At 50.1% G+C, this 18226-nt stretch overlaps 1 protein-coding gene and 1 long non-coding RNA gene across 2 annotated transcripts; one reads left to right on the top strand and one right to left on the bottom strand.

The window, feature by feature from the left end:
* The first annotated feature begins 8595 nt into the window (after nucleotides 1-8595).
* On the top strand, nucleotides 8596-10230 carry LOC103650247 (uncharacterized). The gene is made up of 5 exons (XR_564020.2): nucleotides 8596-8689; nucleotides 8805-8870; nucleotides 9287-9406; nucleotides 9477-9532; nucleotides 9880-10230. It is a non-coding gene; the product is annotated as an uncharacterized lncRNA (long non-coding RNA).
* Nucleotides 10231-12766: 2536 nt separating this feature from the next.
* LOC100272591 (putative disease resistance protein) lies at nucleotides 12767-16646 on the bottom strand. The gene is made up of 4 exons (NM_001359661.1): nucleotides 15717-16646; nucleotides 14128-14878; nucleotides 13825-14036; nucleotides 12767-13728 (listed from the first exon to the last, which is right to left on the bottom strand). The coding sequence occupies exons 1-4, from the start codon at nucleotides 16495-16497 to the stop codon at nucleotides 12896-12898; spliced, it is 2577 nt and encodes an 858-aa protein (NP_001346590.1). The 5' UTR covers nucleotides 16498-16646; the 3' UTR covers nucleotides 12767-12895.
* Between the last annotated feature and the right edge of the window lie 1580 nt (nucleotides 16647-18226).

Genomic DNA, 18226 nt, shown 5'->3' with positions numbered 1-18226 from the left:
ATCACCAAAAAGGGGGAGATTGAAAGGGAAATGTGCCCTTGGGCCATTTCTAAGTATTTTGGTGATTGAGTGCAAACACAAGGGCCTAAATGTGAATTTATGTACATGGATGAACAAGGTGAAAATCATGAAGTAAAGGTATGTTTCTAAGCCTTAGTACATTGGTTTTAAGTACTAATATATTTGTCTAAGTGTTAGAAACAGAAAGAAGAAGAATAGAGAAAAGGAGAAGGGACTTGGCTGTGTGCTGCCAAGACCCAGCTCGGTCTGGAGCACCGGACTGTCCGGTGTGCACCGGACAGTGTCCGGTGCGCCAGGCTGGCGCGACTCGAACTGGCCGCTCTCGGGAAATTGGCCGGCGGCGTACGGCTAAAATTCACCGGACTGTCCGGTGTGCACCGGACTGTCCGGTGAGCCAACGGACGGCCAGGGCCAACGGTCGGCCGCGCAATCCGCGCGGGACACGTGGCCGAGCCAACGGTCGGAAGACGGCACCGGACTGTCCGGTGTGCACCGGACATGTCCGGTGCGCCAACAGTGCCAGATCTGCCAACGGTCTACAACGGTCGTCTTCGCCGTTTAAGGAAACAAATCGGGCACCGGACAGTGTCCGGTGTGCACCGGACTGTCCGGTGCCCCCGACGACAGAAGGCAAGGATGGCCTTCCGGATTTGCTCTCAACGGCTCCTAGCTGCCTTGGGGCTATAAAAGGAGCCCCTAGGCGCATGGAGGAGACACACAAGCAACCTTTGAGCATTCTTGATCATCCACACTAAGTCTCTGCGCATTCGTTTGTGTTTCTAAGTGATTCGAGCTCTGTTCTAAGTGAGAACTCTGAGATAGTCTTGTGAGCTCGATTCTTGGCCGTGTGTGTGCGCTTTTGCTGTGGATTTGTGTGTGTTGCTTTCCTCCCTTACTCTGTGTTTCATTTGTGATCATATACTTATAAGGGCAAGAGACTCCAATTTGTGGAGATTCCTTGCAAACGGGATAGTGAAAGGAAAACAAAACACCGTGGTATTCAAGTGGGTCTTTGGACCGCTTGAGAGGGGTTGATTGCAACCCTCGTCCGTTGGGACGCCACAACGTGGAGTAGGCAAGCGTTGGTCTTGGCCGAACCACGGGATAAAACCACTGTGTCACTCTGTGCTTGATTGGATTCTTGTGGTTATTGTGTTTTGACTCCTCTCTAGCCACTTGGCATAAACTGTGCTAACACCTAATCAAGTTTTGTGGCTATAAGTTTGAAGTTTTTACAGGATCACCTATTCACCCCCCCCCCCTCTAGGTGCTCTCACAGCCGCAGAAAACACACACTACAAGATAATCCGATCCTACAGGCTCGAATCTTGACAGTTGAAGGGAACAGCAGCACCCTCGGCGTCAACTACACCTTCGGCGAGGTCCGACTTAGCCTCGGACGGCGACGCAGTCAGAGAATCTCCACTCTGAAGGACGACAACATCACCACGCCCGGGCCATCACCACCAAGGTCTTCTCCAGGAATCCGGCTCGAGCAGACGGCTCGGCCGGTCACCCCGAGGCCTCGGCCAGCCGTCCCCCGAAGACATCAGCCCGGCCCAAGGCCTCGGCAACTCAATTCCGGCGACGGTCCCGCCAGTGGACGACCCGGCCAGGCTCTGGCCGACCAAGTCTTCTTTTCGAACCAACTCTGCCTCTGTCCGTGCTGACACCGCTACCCCCGGCTTCGGCTCGTCGAAGAGCGACCGAGGGGTTCCTTTAACTAAGCAAGAGAAGCCTCGGACAGCAAGGCCGACCAAGCCGAGGGACTCCTACGCCTCCGGGATACAGATACCTCACTCGTCACCTTTGCACGGGGTGACTCACGCTTGGTGAAGCGGTTCAGATAACCAACAGGCGAGTCTTAGTGCTCGAAAATAAGGAAAAAAACGGCTCCGCGCCAAAAATACATACATGTTCAGGCCCCGACAGCCGCAATGAACAAAACACCGGCATTCAGGATGCCATTACAAACGAAACCCCGGTTCCACCTCCGCAGGTACGAACAACCCCACACGATTGGGGAGCCTGCGGAGCAACAGAAGGCCGACGGACGGCTCACCGTCGCCCGCTCCAGCAGCAGCAACAACGACCCCCGGTACGGGTGGCCGAACTGCAGCAGCGATGGCCTCAGGGCGGACGCCGCTGCAACCTTGCCCTCGCCCACGCCGACGCTCGAGAGGCGAGGACAAGTACAAAGAGCCGGAGGCCCGAAGCGCGGATGGTGGCGGTGATCCCGTCGGCGATGGGGACTTCTCGAGCCGCCCCCACCTCGGCACCGACGACAGGAGCCGTCAGCCCTCCGGCAGATCCCCACTCAGATCATCCCGGACGAGTGGAGCGCCGACCTCCGCGCGGAGGCACCGTACCAGTGCAAAGGCAGGACAACCCTAGAACACGAACGCCGCCCTAGCAGCGCGCGACGTCTTGGGCGGTCCCCCCGTGCGCGCGACGCGACAACCGCCCTTGCGGCAGGAGGGGGCACCGGGAGCCAAGCCAGCGAGCCCAACGCGCTGAAGCTGACGACGCCCGCCGTCGACCAGCCCCGCGTTGTCGAAGTCCGCCCCTCTCGCAGGGCCAGTGAGCGCCCTCTCCCTCGAATGCTGAAGGAGAGGCTGACCCACGAACTCGCGCGGGAGGTAGAGCTCCGGCTCAGCCCGGCCTCCGCCCCAGCGAGGATGATGAACATCCTTGAAGATGAGGGCGGGACCAAGATCGCAGCCCGGCTTGCTTCTCCCCACCCAGGGGCTGGTGATCACCGTCTTGGGTGACCACCGGCGAAGGGATGCAGCCGAGCTGACTGATGAAAATCCTTGAAGCCGGACGATGGCTGAAAGGTACCAACTTCCACGAAGTTGCGTTCCTCCAATGACAAGGCGGAAGGATTGCGGGTGTCCCCCATCCGGGGGCTCGGAAGGTGGAAAGACACGATGCATAAGGGAGCGCGAAGACATGGTCGCCTTTCAAGGGGGTCACCCTCCTTTTAAAGGCGACTCTCCCTACTTGCGTCCCCAGCCGTCGTGGGCTGAGTCTTCCCCATCACGCTCCAAGGTCCTCCCCCTACGGCGCGGAGGCTGGGTCCCACGCGTCATGCAAACTGGCCCAGGGCAGAAGAAGCCGAATCACCGCGCGCGGTGCATGCAACCGCCCAGCGGTTACAAGCGTTCCTCCACTTTCGCCCAGACCAGCGGGTGAAAGGGCGGACAGCCGTGTGGGCAGCATGCAACCGCGCCAAGTGGGCGCGCCCCTCCGACTTCCAACGCACCCAGCATGGAGGCCTAGGCCCACGCGTCATGCAACCGGCGCGCCGGTTGCTGCGTGCGAGCAACTGCACCGCCACTCGCACCACTACCACGCCTCCTCGACTGCGGAACCAGTACCGCGACTCGAGGCAACCCTGCGTACGACCCAGCAGTGCCAGCCTGGCGCGACGGTCAATACGGCCAAAAATGGGCCGGCAGTAATGGCGGTGACAGGCAGGCAGGAGCAGCGGTCACGTTGTCAGCCAAGCTTATGTCCCATCCAAGGGCAGTAAGAGAACCCTCTCTCACGGCGTGAAGACGGCGCGCCCGTGTTCCGTTCCTCGAACGGCTCGTGCACGCGCAACGGCCACCTCGCGAACCACTCGCCCCGTCGCATTAACTCCGCGGCAGGACAGGCGGTGCCTCTGGCAGGGGAAGCGAGCGACGCTTCGTCTTCGCCATAAGGACCGCGTCAAAAAAGGTACGCCACGTCATTCGATTTCGTATCCTTTTCCTCTTTATCTCTCTTACAACAGGGACCGGGAAAGGGGGATACCCCAAAAAAGGATCCTTCCCCGTGAAGGAAACAGGCCCCGAGCCTCCCTACTGATCAGAGGTTCAAAGGCTGGCCCCTCGGAGGGGTTTAACAGCCGCCTCAGAGCGCGTGGGCTCCGCACCCACTACTGGTCAGAGGTTCGAAGGCCGGCCCCTCGGAAGGGTTCAACGGCCGCCTCAGGCCACTCGGGCTCCGCGCCCACTACTGATCAGGGGTTCGTAGGCTGGCCCTCGAAGGGTTCACAGCCGCCTCAGACACAGAGCGAGGGATGACCCTGGGTACGTTCGATACATAACCAAGGCTCGGGCTACGCTCCCGAGGTACCCTAGGACATTTCCGAGACTAGCGGGAACGATCTTGTAACGGAATCCCATCAAAGGGAGGCATCGAGCCCTCGGACCCCGTCGAAAGGGGACCGGGTCCAGCAGATCACCCGCAGGTACTTTTGAGCGCGCCTCCGGGCCTCTAGCCAACCCCTAACAAATGGGGCACGGGCGTCCACTCGGATTACCCGCCAGCAGCTCACCGGAGACACCATGTTCGGCGCCCTCCAAGGGCAACATGGCGCTTTCCCCCCCTCCTCCTTGCGGAAAGGCGACGCTAGGGCGTATGTAAAAAAGTCGAGTCTGTCCTCGACCGTCCTCTCGCCCTGTGCAGAGGCTCGGGGGCTGCTCTCGCAAACCCGGCTCCGGCCAAACCATTGACAGTGTCAACATACCAGCCCGAGAACTTGGGACCCGACTTTGCACCCGGGCTACGGCCAGCTCGCATGAGGGAACGACCAGACCAGCCGAAGCATTGTGCAAGGCATTAAGACCTCGGAGGAGTCAAACCACTCCTCCGAGGCCTCGGGGGCTACACCCGGCGGGTGCGCTCGCGCGCACCCACCGGAACAAAACGCAACCGAGAAAGGCTGGTCCCCTTGCAAAAAAGTGCGACAAAAGCCTCCAAGCGAGTATTAACACTCCCTTCGAGGCTCGGGGGCTACTGTCGGGGACCATAATTAGGGGTACCCTCAAGACTCCTAATTCTCAGCTGGTAAACCCCATCAGCACAAAGCTGCAAAGGCCTGATGGGTGCAACTAAGTCAAGGATCGTTCCATTCGAGGGACTCGATCACGCCTCGCCCGAGCCCAGCCTCGGGCAAGGGTAGCCGACCCCGGAGGATCTACGTCTCGCCCGAGGCCCCCTCCAGCAACGGACATACTTTTGGCTCGCCCGAGGCCCAGCCTTCACCAAGAAGCAACCTTGGCCAAATCGCCACGCCAACCGACCAAATCGCAGGGGCATTTAATGCAAAGGTGGCCTGACACCTTTATCCTGACGCACGCTCTCCAGTCGATAGAGCCGAAGTGACCGTAGTCACTTCGCCGCTCCACTGATCGGTCTCACAAGAGGACAACGCCGCCTGCGCCACTCCGACTGTTATGCCACTTGACAGAGTGAGGCTGACAGCAGCCAAGTCCGGCCCTAGGCGCCATGGGAAACTCCGCTTCGCCCGACTCTAGGGCTCGGACTCGGGCTCAGCCCCGGAAGACGACGAACTCCGCTTCGCCCGACGCCAGGGCTCGGACTCGGGCTCAGCCCCGAAAGACGACGAACTCCGCTCCGCCTGACCCAGGGCTCGGACTCGGGCTCAGCCCTGGAAGACGACGAACTCCGCTTCGCCCAACCCCAGGGCTCGGACTCGGGCTCAGCCCCGGAAGACGATGAACTCCGCTTCGCCCGACCCCAGGGCTCGGACTCGGGCTCAGTCCCAGAAGACGACGGACTCCGCTTCGCCCGACCCCAGGGCTCAGACTCGGGCTCAGCCCCGGAAGACGACGAACTCCGCTTCGCCCGACCCCAGGGCTCGGACTCAGCCCTGGCCTCAGCCGACGGTCTCCGCCTCGCCCGACCCAGGGGCTCGGACTTGACCTCGGTCTCGGATGACAGGCTCGACCTCAACCTCGGAGGAGCCTCCACATCGCCCAACCCGGGGCACGGGCCGACCACATCAACAGGAGGCGCCATCATTACCCTACCCCAAGCTGACTCAGGCTACGGGGAACAAGACCGGCGTCCCATCTGGCTCGCTCCGCCAGACAAGTAATGGTGGCGCCCCGCACGCTCTATGACGACGGCGGCTCTCAGCCCCCTTACGGAAGCAAGAGGACGTCAGCAAGGACTCGACAGCCCCGACAGTTGTCCTTCCGCCAGTCTCCAGCGCTCCTCCGACAGCCACGACACCACACGAACCGGGTGCCAAAACCTCTCCGGCTGCCACGATGGCATGTACTTAGGGCGCTAGCTCTCCTCCGCTAGACACGTTAGCACACTGCTACACCCCCCCCCCTTGTACACCTGGATCCTCTCCTTGCGCCTATAAAAGGAAGGACCAGGGCCCCCTTACAGAGGGTTGGCCGCGCGAGGAAGGACGGGACGGCGCTCGCGTGAGGCCGCTCGCTCCCTCCCGCGTGGACGCTTGTAACCCCCTACTGCAAGCGCACCCGACCTGGGCGCGGGACAAACACGAAGGCCGCGAGATTTCCACCTCTCACGCCCGTCTCCCTCCGGCTGCCTTTCCCCCCTTCGCGCTCCGTCTCGCGCCGACCCATCTGGGCTGGGGCATGCGGCGAAAATTTACTCGTCGGTCCAGGGACCCCCGGGTTTCGAAACGCCGACAAGTAGCAGAAGTCATTATAAGACCATAAAATGGGACCACAGTTTGAAATCTGAATTACTTGTACCTCACAACATTCAATGTCAACAGAAACCATTTCAATAGTTAGATGCATATTTGAACGTCATAAACCTTACCTTAAAGGCATCACCAACTATATATCTTACTTGGTCCTTTATCATTTTCAAATGTCAATCAGTGAACACCAAATTTTAGGTTTGTAAAATGCCTGTTACCAGTCAGGAATGAGATATTATCTTTAGATGATAAATAAAAAAACTGGGAACTGGGAATTGTACCACTATGTTGTGTACTTAGTTCTTATCTAATTCTAATTCCTTGGCTTATTCTTCAATAACAAATTTCTGGGAGGAGGACAATGCACTCTTTCTACAGTGATGTTGTGCGCCTACAGGTTTGTTTCCTCTGTGACATGCTACCATGCTGCCACTACCACCATTTCCTCTGTTCCCAGTGTTCATTTTTTTCTGAATCCTTTGTTTCAGGGTCTAAGGAAAAGGTTTTCACATTGCAACTCAAACATGGACGCGGGCCAGGTTAGTACTTAATCTTCAATAATATATAATAATGGTACAGGGGCGCCGCACGATCGGGATCGCCTCAGCAAGAAGCAGCAGAAGAAGGACGCCAGGAAGGCGGAGAAGGCTGAGACGGTGGCGCAGCCCCAGCAGCAGCATCTGTTCAACACCGAAGACCTATTCGCGGCCAACTATGGTGATGCCACCATCGAGGTGATTTAGTTAAAGGCCATCTCCGACCGCTTGTGGTCCCAAATCGGTGACCTCGACGAGTCCGCTGCGGGCTGCAAGGTGCTTATCCGTGGAGCCTCTATTCAACCTTGCATCCCATGCTAACTGCTAACATGTTTCAAAATTACTTATGCAAACAAGTTGTTGTTATCTTGTATGACCTATTCTATGACTACCTATTGCTCTTGCATATGTGTCTATAAGTTGATCCTTTGATGACTTATTTATGTCTACTAATTGAAATTTATAAACTTATATGTTAGTAATTCACGTGAGAGTTCCAAGTTCCACAAAGCTGTATATTCCCATTATAGACATGTTATGAATTCAGCACGATCACGAGCCCAACATCATAATGAGATTATTTGAACATTTTTCAGGTTTTATTTTCCTTACTTTATTCTCATATGTGATGCTTTGTTTATTGCAAGCTAAATCATAATCCAACAGGGCAACAAGATAGCCTGCTCACTGTCTGGTAAGTGTAAGATATCTCAATCTAATTTGTGTAAAATTAGGTTGTACTATAGAAAGATAATATTGCAACAAAAAAGCCTAATGAAGTTTTATATTTTGTTTCGTGACGTAGATAGTACAATAGGATGTTCAGATGGGCCATTTTTCATATATAAAAAAGGCACATGTTAAATTGGCCGCATACACATTGTAATTGAGGGCACATTTTGATTACTAATAGTTCTTTCTTTTCCTTCTTTTTTACTTGAGGTTACGAAGGGTGCAGGGTGTTCTGCATGACAGTATGTATTTGCTCATTATTATCAATTCCTTTATATTGTGAAAATCTGAAAGAACATGGAACCTGAAACTGTTGTCTGGTGGCTGATTTTCATTTTCGAAGGCTGGTACATAGCTCTGTTTTGACTCCATACACCAAGGTATTTAGACATCCGGGTCCTCCCTTGAATCCTTACTATCATGGTTATCTTGTGTCGTCTCTAGATCAAACTGAATTGTATCTAATGCATAGAATCAAGGCAGCCATCATCCATGGGAGTAAGACTCTAGCCACATAATTGCTTTAATGATCTAGCTTGCTACATAAGATCGTGATTGTCAAGTCAATGAATAATAATAAAATTTATCTTGCTTTTATATTTATAAGATCAAACGCCACAAATGATTTGCTTTCCGAAACAGCGGCTGCAATATCTCATCCCCTAACTCATGGCATCACTGCAGGTTCCTTCGACACAGACTGCACAATCATAGGTATTCATCCCTCCTCGAACAACCTACCTGCACCACATGACTCTGAGAGAATTTCTAACCAAGGTAGTGCAGCAGCACCAGGTGTGTAATTTTCAAATCGCACAAATGTTCTTGTCACACGAGTAGAAGTGTCAGTCCTAAAAACGAGAATACAACCAAATGATGAAGCTCAACAGGAAGTGCAGACTCGGTCTATTCCTGATCCAAGGTACATTCTTGGCATTGAAATGTGAATCTTGAGTTATGTGGCACATTTCAATCTTCTTGCGCCTTGATATTCTTTTTGAAAATTTGCAACTGTTTTCTGGACGACCATTTTGCAGGGAGGTTGCAGGATGTCTGTTGCATATGTTGCTCCAACAAAGTCGTCCTATGCTATGTCTCATCCTGTGAGTAACTGTTATGAAATGTCTATTTTCTGATTTATTGATATGCATTTGAAACCTTTTAAAAACATAGTGATGGAATCCAGGAAGGCGTGTTATGAAATGTCTATTTTCTGATGTGCAATAAATCTGTGGAGGTACATATAACCAATCAACCCTATCTGTTATAAATTCTGGAAACCCATGATGTTTGATACATCCTGTGAGTAACTGTTCAATCTGTGTGTTTTGCTTACAAAGAATTGAAGACAATATTTTGCCATGACACTGCATGAGCGTGTTCATCCATCTCATATGATGGAGTGTTTTATGCTCTTTTCCATTTATTGTTGCAAGTAGCAAAATTAGAATATGTCCTTATGTTTAGAGTATGAAAGAAAACACTCAATTCAACATGTAGTTGTATTTTTCTATTTTAGTTGGCATATCATCATGAGGATGTGAATTCCACAGGAAGGCCCATGTGATCCTATTGCTCCCTTAGATCTTCCACATTTTTTACAGTCTTTCCACCGTGTATCAGCTTGTGACTCAATATGGTAAGAAATACCTTTCAGATGTGTGCCATATATAATATAGATCAGTGTCATATTGATTTTGTTTTTTCAGGAAGGATACCAGTATACCACACATTCTGTGGAGGATTCTGGAATTATTTTAGCTTGGTAAGAGTTCTCTGTAGTCTGCTTATTCTACCACTTTGAACCATAATTTTTTCCTAAAGAATGTTTGATGGTGTATGGATACTATAGTAGATGCAAACATTTGTCATTTCTAATAGAGAATTATGATGTCCCAGTGAATCCTTATGTATTCTTGCTTGAAGTATAAATCGGAAAAGGTTAGTAACCATGATAGTCGTAATTTGAACATACTACAGGAATGGATGCACAAGTATCTTATGAAGAGAAATCCACAGAAGTTTGGACACCTACTAAAAAATCAAATATATTTTGTTTTTATGTTTGTTTTGAATACTACTCTTTTCTCACTGACCTTGACTTACCATTAGGATTTGCAAAAGATCAAGTTGAGGAAGTGCCTAGCATCAGAGTCGATGGAAGGTGAATAAAAATTTAGCCATTGAGAGGATCCAGATATTTCAATACTTGACAGTGAATAGAGAGCAGTAAACAAGATTTAATGGGCACTCCTTTGATGTACCCTTTATCATCTTTTGAGTTCTGACAGTGTAGAGTAGAGATGCCTGGTGATTGCCTCTTTGTAGATACTCTTCCTATTGCATGTGTATAAACTTCAGAGAGACTAGATTTGGGTTTAGTCATTTCATGTATTTAGTTCATTTATTAAGTTTCATGATTTAGTTTAGTTTTGTATTGGTTGTTTCCAAAGAATTTGTAAGATTTTGAGGTCAATAGTATATATGATATTTGATTTATATATTCGTTGTGCACTAATATTTTATTGAATATTTTGTATACCGTTGCAACGCACGGGCATATACCTAGTAAAATTCAATTATTTTTGTAGCATTTCTTTAAGAGCAATAATTATATAAATATTTGTATATTAATCTTGATCATTGTTTTAAGTTTGCGCTTTAGTTTAGTGTTTTTAACTTAAAATTTTACAATAATTGTTTATCTCGGTTAAATTGAAACCAATATGGATATTAAATTTGAGAATATTATAGAATGTCGATTCTAAGATTGTTTTAAAGATTTTATTCTATTCTAATTCTATCCAAATGTGATTTATAATTAGATTTTTTTCTGTTACTTTTGTATTATACATGTTTAATTTAAATCAACATTGGATAATATCTCAAAAGCGATTATCACAAAAGCAGACTGAAAGGCTGGACATAAAAAGCTAAAACAAACACGTACATAGACATCGAAGGTGATCCTCTCTCTTTTGAGGAAGCCATGAGAAGTTCTGACTTATCTAAGTGGGTCAAGATCATGGAGGATGAAATGAATTAGATGAGTACCAATCAGGTTTGGGGATTAGTTAAAATTCCTAAAGGAGCTAAAATAGTAGACCCCAAATAGATCTACAAGCAAGATAAACGAGACTCTAAAGAAAACATGGAAATATTTAAAGCAAGACTTCCAAAGAGATTTAAATCAATCTGTGGATCACTATGGTTTTTATACATTGTATAGAGACATTGTTTAAATGAGATAGTTAGTTGTCCCGGATGCAACAACTCAAGCTTAAGAAGTGATTAGTTAGTTGTCCATGCATCACTACGATTTATATATATATTATACAGAGACATTATTTAAATTAGATAGTTATTCAAACATGATCTAAACTCATAAATTAGTTGAGTGCGAATGGCGAGATATGCGGTGTGGGGTTAGACAGGATGGAGTTTTTTCTCACTTTTTTCCACGACAGTGAGGGTGGAGATATTGTACTGTAGATTACCAAATGGGCTCTGCCTAGCATGTTGACCTAAGGCGTGGCACATTTTATAGTACCATGATATGACCTGATATAATTTAAAGTGGGTTTGTGCCATGTCTGGGGTGTCTTCCGAGCTGCAGTGCCGACTTGGTCTGGCACAAATTTTTATTTTAAAATTATTAGTATATATTTTTAATATATCTCGTTTATAACAAGTGGTGCAGTGGTTAGGAGGCGATACTTTATTTCTTGCGACCTGGCTTCAAACCCCAACTATGTTATAGTAGTAGAGAAGTACCTGTCGTGAGCGTGTAATTTTGGATTTTTTGCAGACGTGCGTGGAGGAGGACAACACATGAAGGGAGAAACTTTGTTATAGTAGTAGAGATCTATGTTCAAGTAGTGGCATGGTGATCGTTGATCCCTACTGCTAGGTCTCTTGTCTGAATCTGGAAACTAGCAATGCTATTCGTCGCATTATATTCCTATCCCATTTAGAGGGTGTTTGGTTTGCCCCTGCTAAAATTTAGCCCCTATCACATCGAATGTTTGAACCTCCGTTCGGGGTATTAAGGGCCTGTTTGGCATGGCTCCAGAGCAAAACTCCAAGGGGGAGCTGACCAGAGCATGCCAAACACCCTAACTCCAGAGTTGTAAACTCTATGGAGTTTTTAGAGCTGTAGTACAATTTTTTGGAGTACCTCTTTTGCTGCTCTGAAAACTCCAAAAAAGCAATCTAGTCATGGAGTTTTGAGTTATTTACCCGCCATTGCCACTGGTTATGAGAAACAATCTAAACTCTGGAGCAGAGCTGCTCCACCCAGAGTTTTAGAGTAGAGCTGCTCTGGGGTGGAGCAGAGCCATGCCAAACACACCCTAAATGTAGTCGGATTATAAAACTAATTTCTCAGCCGAAGATTAAAAAGTGAGACGAATCTAGTACAGTTGGTTGGGTCTATATTTCATACTCCTACTTGAAAGTCAAACGCTTGATGTGACCCGGGCTAAACGCTTGATGTTTGAACCTCCGTTCGGGGTATTTTATATAGTTGCGCATTTGTATTCTGGAACGAGGAGCTGAACTGCTGAAGCTTTTGCCACCGAAGAGTCCAGAGTGGACCAGTGTTATTAAAACTACGTTTAAACGATGTTTAAATTATGTTTAAACGTCAAAACTTTAATTAGAGGTTGAAACCACGTTTTATCGTTTTGGCGTTCTAAACTGTAAAACGCAGTGTTTTATGCATTTTAGACCATTAGCTACTTTTGGGCCCAGTCTATTAGTTACTCTTGAGGTTCAATTCAGCTCATGGGTGAAGTTTTGGTAAGCCACTAACCTCTCTATTTTGTATTTAACTTCATATTATTGTCTGAAATTATAATGTATTGGTATTTTTCCTGTGTTGTTTAAAACTACGTTTAAACAAAAACGTTTAAAAGTCAAAAATTGATCCATAAGCGTTTCAACGTTTTACCGTTTTAATAACCTTGGAGTGGATGCGTGATGAACACTGACTGAACATGTCAAAATCGGCCAGTGGATTGATGATTCTCTTCCCTGCACTACACAGGGGAAGCAACATCTAAACATCATCGTTATCATCATATATGTACATGGTCAGTTTGGAAGCGGTAGCATCCAGAATCTGACATCAGTCCGCTAGCCAGTCCAGGTTGTAGCACTCTTCGGCCACCTGCACCCGGAGGTCAGGGATGACCTGCTCGGCCTCCCGCCACAGCAGCGCCGTCTCCTCGTCGCACACGACGTGGCCGAGGGACTTGAGGGAGGACGACGACCTCGGGAGGCTCCTCAGGCGCGAGCACTCCCGCATGTCGATCTTCTCGAGGCTCGTCAGGTGTCCGAGCTCCTCCGGGAGGTCCGTCAGGTTGATGCACTGGGATATGTCGAGGTACTTGAGCCTCTTCAGGCTGCACACCGACGCCGGGAGCCGCCACAGCGCCGGGCAGGCGTACACCCGGAGGATGCTGAGGCAGTGCAGCTTGCCCAGCTCGTATGGCAGCTCGGTGAGGTCGTGGCAGTTGGAGATGGAGACGGTCTCCAGGGAGCCGATCTCGCAGATGCTTGCTGGCAGCTCCTTTAGGTCTATGCAGTGGTCGATCGTGAGGTTGGAGAGGCGCGGGAATGTCATGGACAGGTCCATCGTCGACCCTCTCAGGCTGCTGTTCAGCTCGCAGAGGACGAGCGAGATCTTGTGCAGGTTCTTCAGCGGGATGGTGGTCTTCGGCAGCGGCGGGAGCCTGATCTTCTCCAGCCAGAGACTCCTCAGGCCGTTCAGCGTGGTGAAGGCGGATAGGTTGTCAAGGGCCGCGCTGCTGGTGCCGTAGTTGATCAGCACCAGGGCTTTCAGGTTCTGCATCGACGCGATGAACGGCGGGAGGTAGTACAGGCTTGAGGCGAAGTTGAGGATGAGCACTTCTGCCTTGGGGAAGTTCATCTGGAACCAGTCAGATCCCTTCATTTCACCTGGAGTTTTCGGAATAGTTGGTCAGATCATTCTGCCCCAAGGAAGAAAGCTACAAAATCATGTTCAGTAAATGACTAATGGTAGCTGTACTGTACCTGTATGAATGGAAACTATCTGAGCTTCAAACGGGGTATCCTTATTCCTCTGCCAGTCCTTTGGAAGTGTCTCTTCTCTTCTCGGCATCACCAACCGCCTACGCTTGTTCAGAGGGTCACGCCCACTCATGTGAAGAGCAAGATCTCTCAGCACATCATGCTGTGTCACCGAGTAGTCATGGTAGCTGCTGTACAAATCTCCAGCCTTGTTCCTGAAGGCAGAGCAGCAAAAAAGGAGTTTAGAAACCATGTTATTTGGGACATAGAACATTTTGAAGCACACAAATGATCGATGATACATACTGTGCATCGTTAACGAGGGTAAGAAGGTTCTTGTTCGAAAGCTCAACCAAGATGGCGAAAGCATCTGGTTCATCAAGATCATGAACCTCCATCCAGATGTTGATCAAGACATCAAGGGGGATCTTCTTGTCCTCCGGGAAGCATCCCAGATCAAGGAAGCAGTCTCTGACCTTCTCCGACAAGCACTCGACACTTGCCGCCATCCTCTCTAGAAGCTTGGTCTCATGGGAGTCGGAAATAGCCTCTCCTCGAGACAGCCGGTTCTTGGCGCTGAGCCAGATCTTAGGAGGCTGGTCGCGCAATGACGCACCAATAACCTTCAGAGCCAGTGGAAGGCCCCTGCACTCTGCAGAGACCTGCCTGACCAATCTCTTGTCAGCAGTCCGCGGAACACACTCCTGATCGAAAGCGGCACGGCAGAAGACGGACAAGGCCGCCGCCTCGTCTAGCAACTGCATTTCGTATGTCTGTTTTACCAGTGTGGGGAACTTGAACCTCGATACAACTAGAGTCTTGCACCCAGGGAACCTGAAGGTGAGCTCCTCGAGCTGTGGGAGAGACCAAACGTCGTCAAGGATCACAAGGACAGGCCCTCGGTCTCTTGGTCCTAACTTGAGCTGCCATTCTGGGATCTGGTTGTATGCACCGAGCACCATGTTGCCGCTGATCTGCTCCCACAGCTTCATCTTGATGGCCTCCAAGTTTGCGGATTGTGAGATCGTCTCAAAGAAGATCCTATCATTGAAGTAGGCTGTAGAAAGAAAGAAACTACGTCACAATCAGAATCACAAAGACAATCATGAAGGAGGGAAAAAGCTTGCAAAAAGGGATCAGATCACAAAGACAATCATGAAGCTAGACTGAACTAAGATTTGGGATAGCAAGTCACTTCGAATCGACCAGTAGATGCTGTTGTGGTAATTGAATTTAAGTTTACTATGATCTTTTATTTTTTGTGGCAAGCAGAGACGACGGAGCTATGAACACAAGCTGCTGAATTTAGCTATCTTAACTACTGCTAAACCAACGTCACCGATCCCAATTCCTTGCACTAGCAGAAGACAATAAATTGGCATAGCTCCAGATCTTCTTTTTCCCCCCCGAAGAAGCAGGTTACTTGGATAGTTGGATCTGAATTGGGTTCATTCTTTGTGAAATAGATTTAGTTAGTCTCATGTGCCGTTCATTAAACAGGTATCTATCTTGATTTAAGATTAAGCAGCCACTAGGCAACCATGAACACGATAAAGTTACTCAAGTCCAAGCAGAATTTCAGAGTAGATGTTGTGGTACACTTATAGTTGTGAGAATTCAGAAGTAATCTAACCCCATCACAATAGTACAGTTGCCACTAGCTGGTCAAAGCGCCAAATTTGACCAAGCATGAGGTTTGGGGAAAAGCGAAAGCATCAACCTCGCTTCACCTAATTGCACGACACGCACGTAAACCAACCATCCAAGATGCCACGGCCACGCCCCCAATCTGGAGAATTTTCCACCCAATAATTCATGGAAAGCTACAATTTTTGCACGATTTGGAAAAGGACTGAAGGAAAAGATGGTTATGATCTGGTTCTTGTTCTCCTTACCTCGGACCTTATGATCCCTGAAGATCTCCATGGCGAGCGTGGTCTTGCCGCTGCCGCCCATGCCGGAGATACCGACCACCTCCCAGCCGCCGCCGCCGCCGCTCATAACCATCTCCTTCACCTTTTCCTTGGCCACCTTAACGCCGGCGCCAACCATCCCCTCGTTTTCGTGTCCCTCGGTGAGGTCCATGTCCATGGCCACCACCCCGGCTTTGGCGGGCACCGCCTGCACAGGAACCGGCATCGGCATCGGCATAGCCATGCCCTTGTGAGTTGGCACCTCCATCGGCATGGTCACGCCCTTGTGCGGCGCGACGGGGACGGAGAGGGCTGGGGGCGGCGGCTGCGCGGCGCTGGCGGCGATCTCGTCAACGCGGCGCTCGAGGCGGGCGATGCGCGCGTGGGACTCGTCGCGGAGACCGCGCACGTTGCCGATGACGTGCGCGGGGGCGTGGCGCTCCAGCCAGCGCGCGATGCCGCGGTCGGCCGCCTCCATCCGGCGCGACAGCTGCGCGGAGCGGTAGACGTTCCAGCGCGGGGACGTGGCGGCGCGGCGGGCCAGGTCGAGCGCCTCCCTGACCCGCGCCGCGAGCTCGCCGAGGTCCCCCGCGGAGCGCTGGGCGTGCGGGCCGAGGCCCTGCACGAGCGGCAACAGCGGCTCGACGCTCCGGCGCAGGCGCTCGGCAGTGGAGCGGCAGAACAGGGTGCCCTGGACGGCGTGCAGCAGCTCCCGCAGGGCCTCGCCAGCCAGCTGGTCGAGCAGCAGCCGGTCCAACTCCATGGTCGCCGCAGCCGCAGCTAGTAGCTCGGACCGAGCTCCTCGTCGCCTTCCTCTATCTCTATCGCTCCTGCTGCTTGCGCGTGCTCGGCGGAGTTGTTCAGCTGGGTGAGTGAGCGGTCGCCATCGGCGTGGTGGAGGCAGCCGTCGCGTGTGGTCTCGCGAGGCGGGGAGTGGAAAGGAGACTAGTTATAGGGAGGCGGGAGAGTGGGAGACGGGGGGTTGGGGGTCAACCGCCGCGGTGATGGGTCGCCGGTCAGTGGTGCTCAGATCTGAGGGGCTCTCGGTTCACTGACACCGGTGGCCTGGCCCAACCCGCCGTGTCCACACCGCTAGTGGTCACCGAGATGATCACCCCATTCATCACCAGAAAGAAATCTCAGTTAACCAGTAGACCTGAGGTAGCTTGGTTTACTTTACTTAACAAAGGGCCTATACATGTCAAACGGCATTTATTAAATTGCATAGTACACTTTGGCTGTCATTCCTCTCTCGTCTCTCACATGCATGTTGAGTTTGTCAGAGATGTCAGATGTGGATCCGATCCGAGTCTTGTTTGCTTAATGACTCGTGGAGAGTACATTTGACACTTGACAGCCAAATAGAAAGTCTTCGTAGGGCAGGATATACATATAGCCGCTAGTACAAGGTGATATCTGTAGGATTACATTGCTAGTGGCCACCTTGTTAGTTAGGTTCTATTTGGAAATCCCTAAAGTTAATAGTTAGTCAACTAATAAATTATTAGCTGGGTTGAGTCAGCTAATGAACTAATTGTTAGTTAAAAGGTAGCTAACAATTAGCTACGTTATTAACTGAAGGTGTTTAGAATCCAACAACTAATTTTTAGTAGCTAACTATTGGCTCTAGATGTTTCGAACATGGCCTTAACCACCAAATATGGCCTTAGCCACCCAACCTTGCATCTTGCTCACCATTAGGTTGACCATCCATAATGAAAATTGCTACTGACACCAGCACTTGTAAGATTAAATCATCATAGTTTGTATACTTCGTATTTAAAAGGCAATGACATTCAAGTTTTGTGTAAGTCTATATAAAAATACATGTATCTATATTACCAAATAAATATTATTAGATTATCACTAACAGATTTTTGAAGTACTATATTTGACATAAAAATGTTCCTAGCCCACCCACCCTTGGGCAATGCCCACCCCGTCATCACCAACTCCTACACACGATATGTTTCATGTTGCTGAGCCACTCATTCATTGGGCCTGCACCTACCTCTTCTTCTAACCCTAGCCGACGAAGTCGACACTCCACCACGCCAACGTCACCTCTCCCATCAACATAATGGCAAGGTCGACATCTAACGCCACGTGTAGTGCCCTTACCAGCACCTCTTCCGAATCGGATCTCATGTTGTCGTTCAACATTCTTTTGTACGCTTCCATCATCATGAAGCCCTAGGTGCCAATCACCCTTGAGTTGAAGTGCCCTAGCTTTACTCGCTAGTCGGCCTTCTTCCCATCTTGTGCAGCAAATTTGACCTTCATCCACATGTTGATGGCACAACGACGACACATCTCGAGGACTCAGCTTAGGTTGTCGCCGACTCTTGCGTCTGCTACTGGCTCCTCATCTCTATCGCATGCGACATTCTCTGCGTCATCCTAGAGCCACCAAACAACCCCTTGCTCTGGACTGCCATCAAGTACCTCTACTTGACAAACAAGACTCCCTATGCAATCTTCCTTAGTCACAA

The sequence above is a fragment of the Zea mays genome, chromosome 3, assembly GCF_902167145.1.
Source record: "Zea mays cultivar B73 chromosome 3, Zm-B73-REFERENCE-NAM-5.0, whole genome shotgun sequence".
NCBI lineage: Eukaryota > Viridiplantae > Streptophyta > Magnoliopsida > Poales > Poaceae > Zea > Zea mays.
The sequence above is the reverse complement of the archived record's forward strand: the minus strand, read 5'-3'. Positions and strand labels throughout refer to the sequence as shown.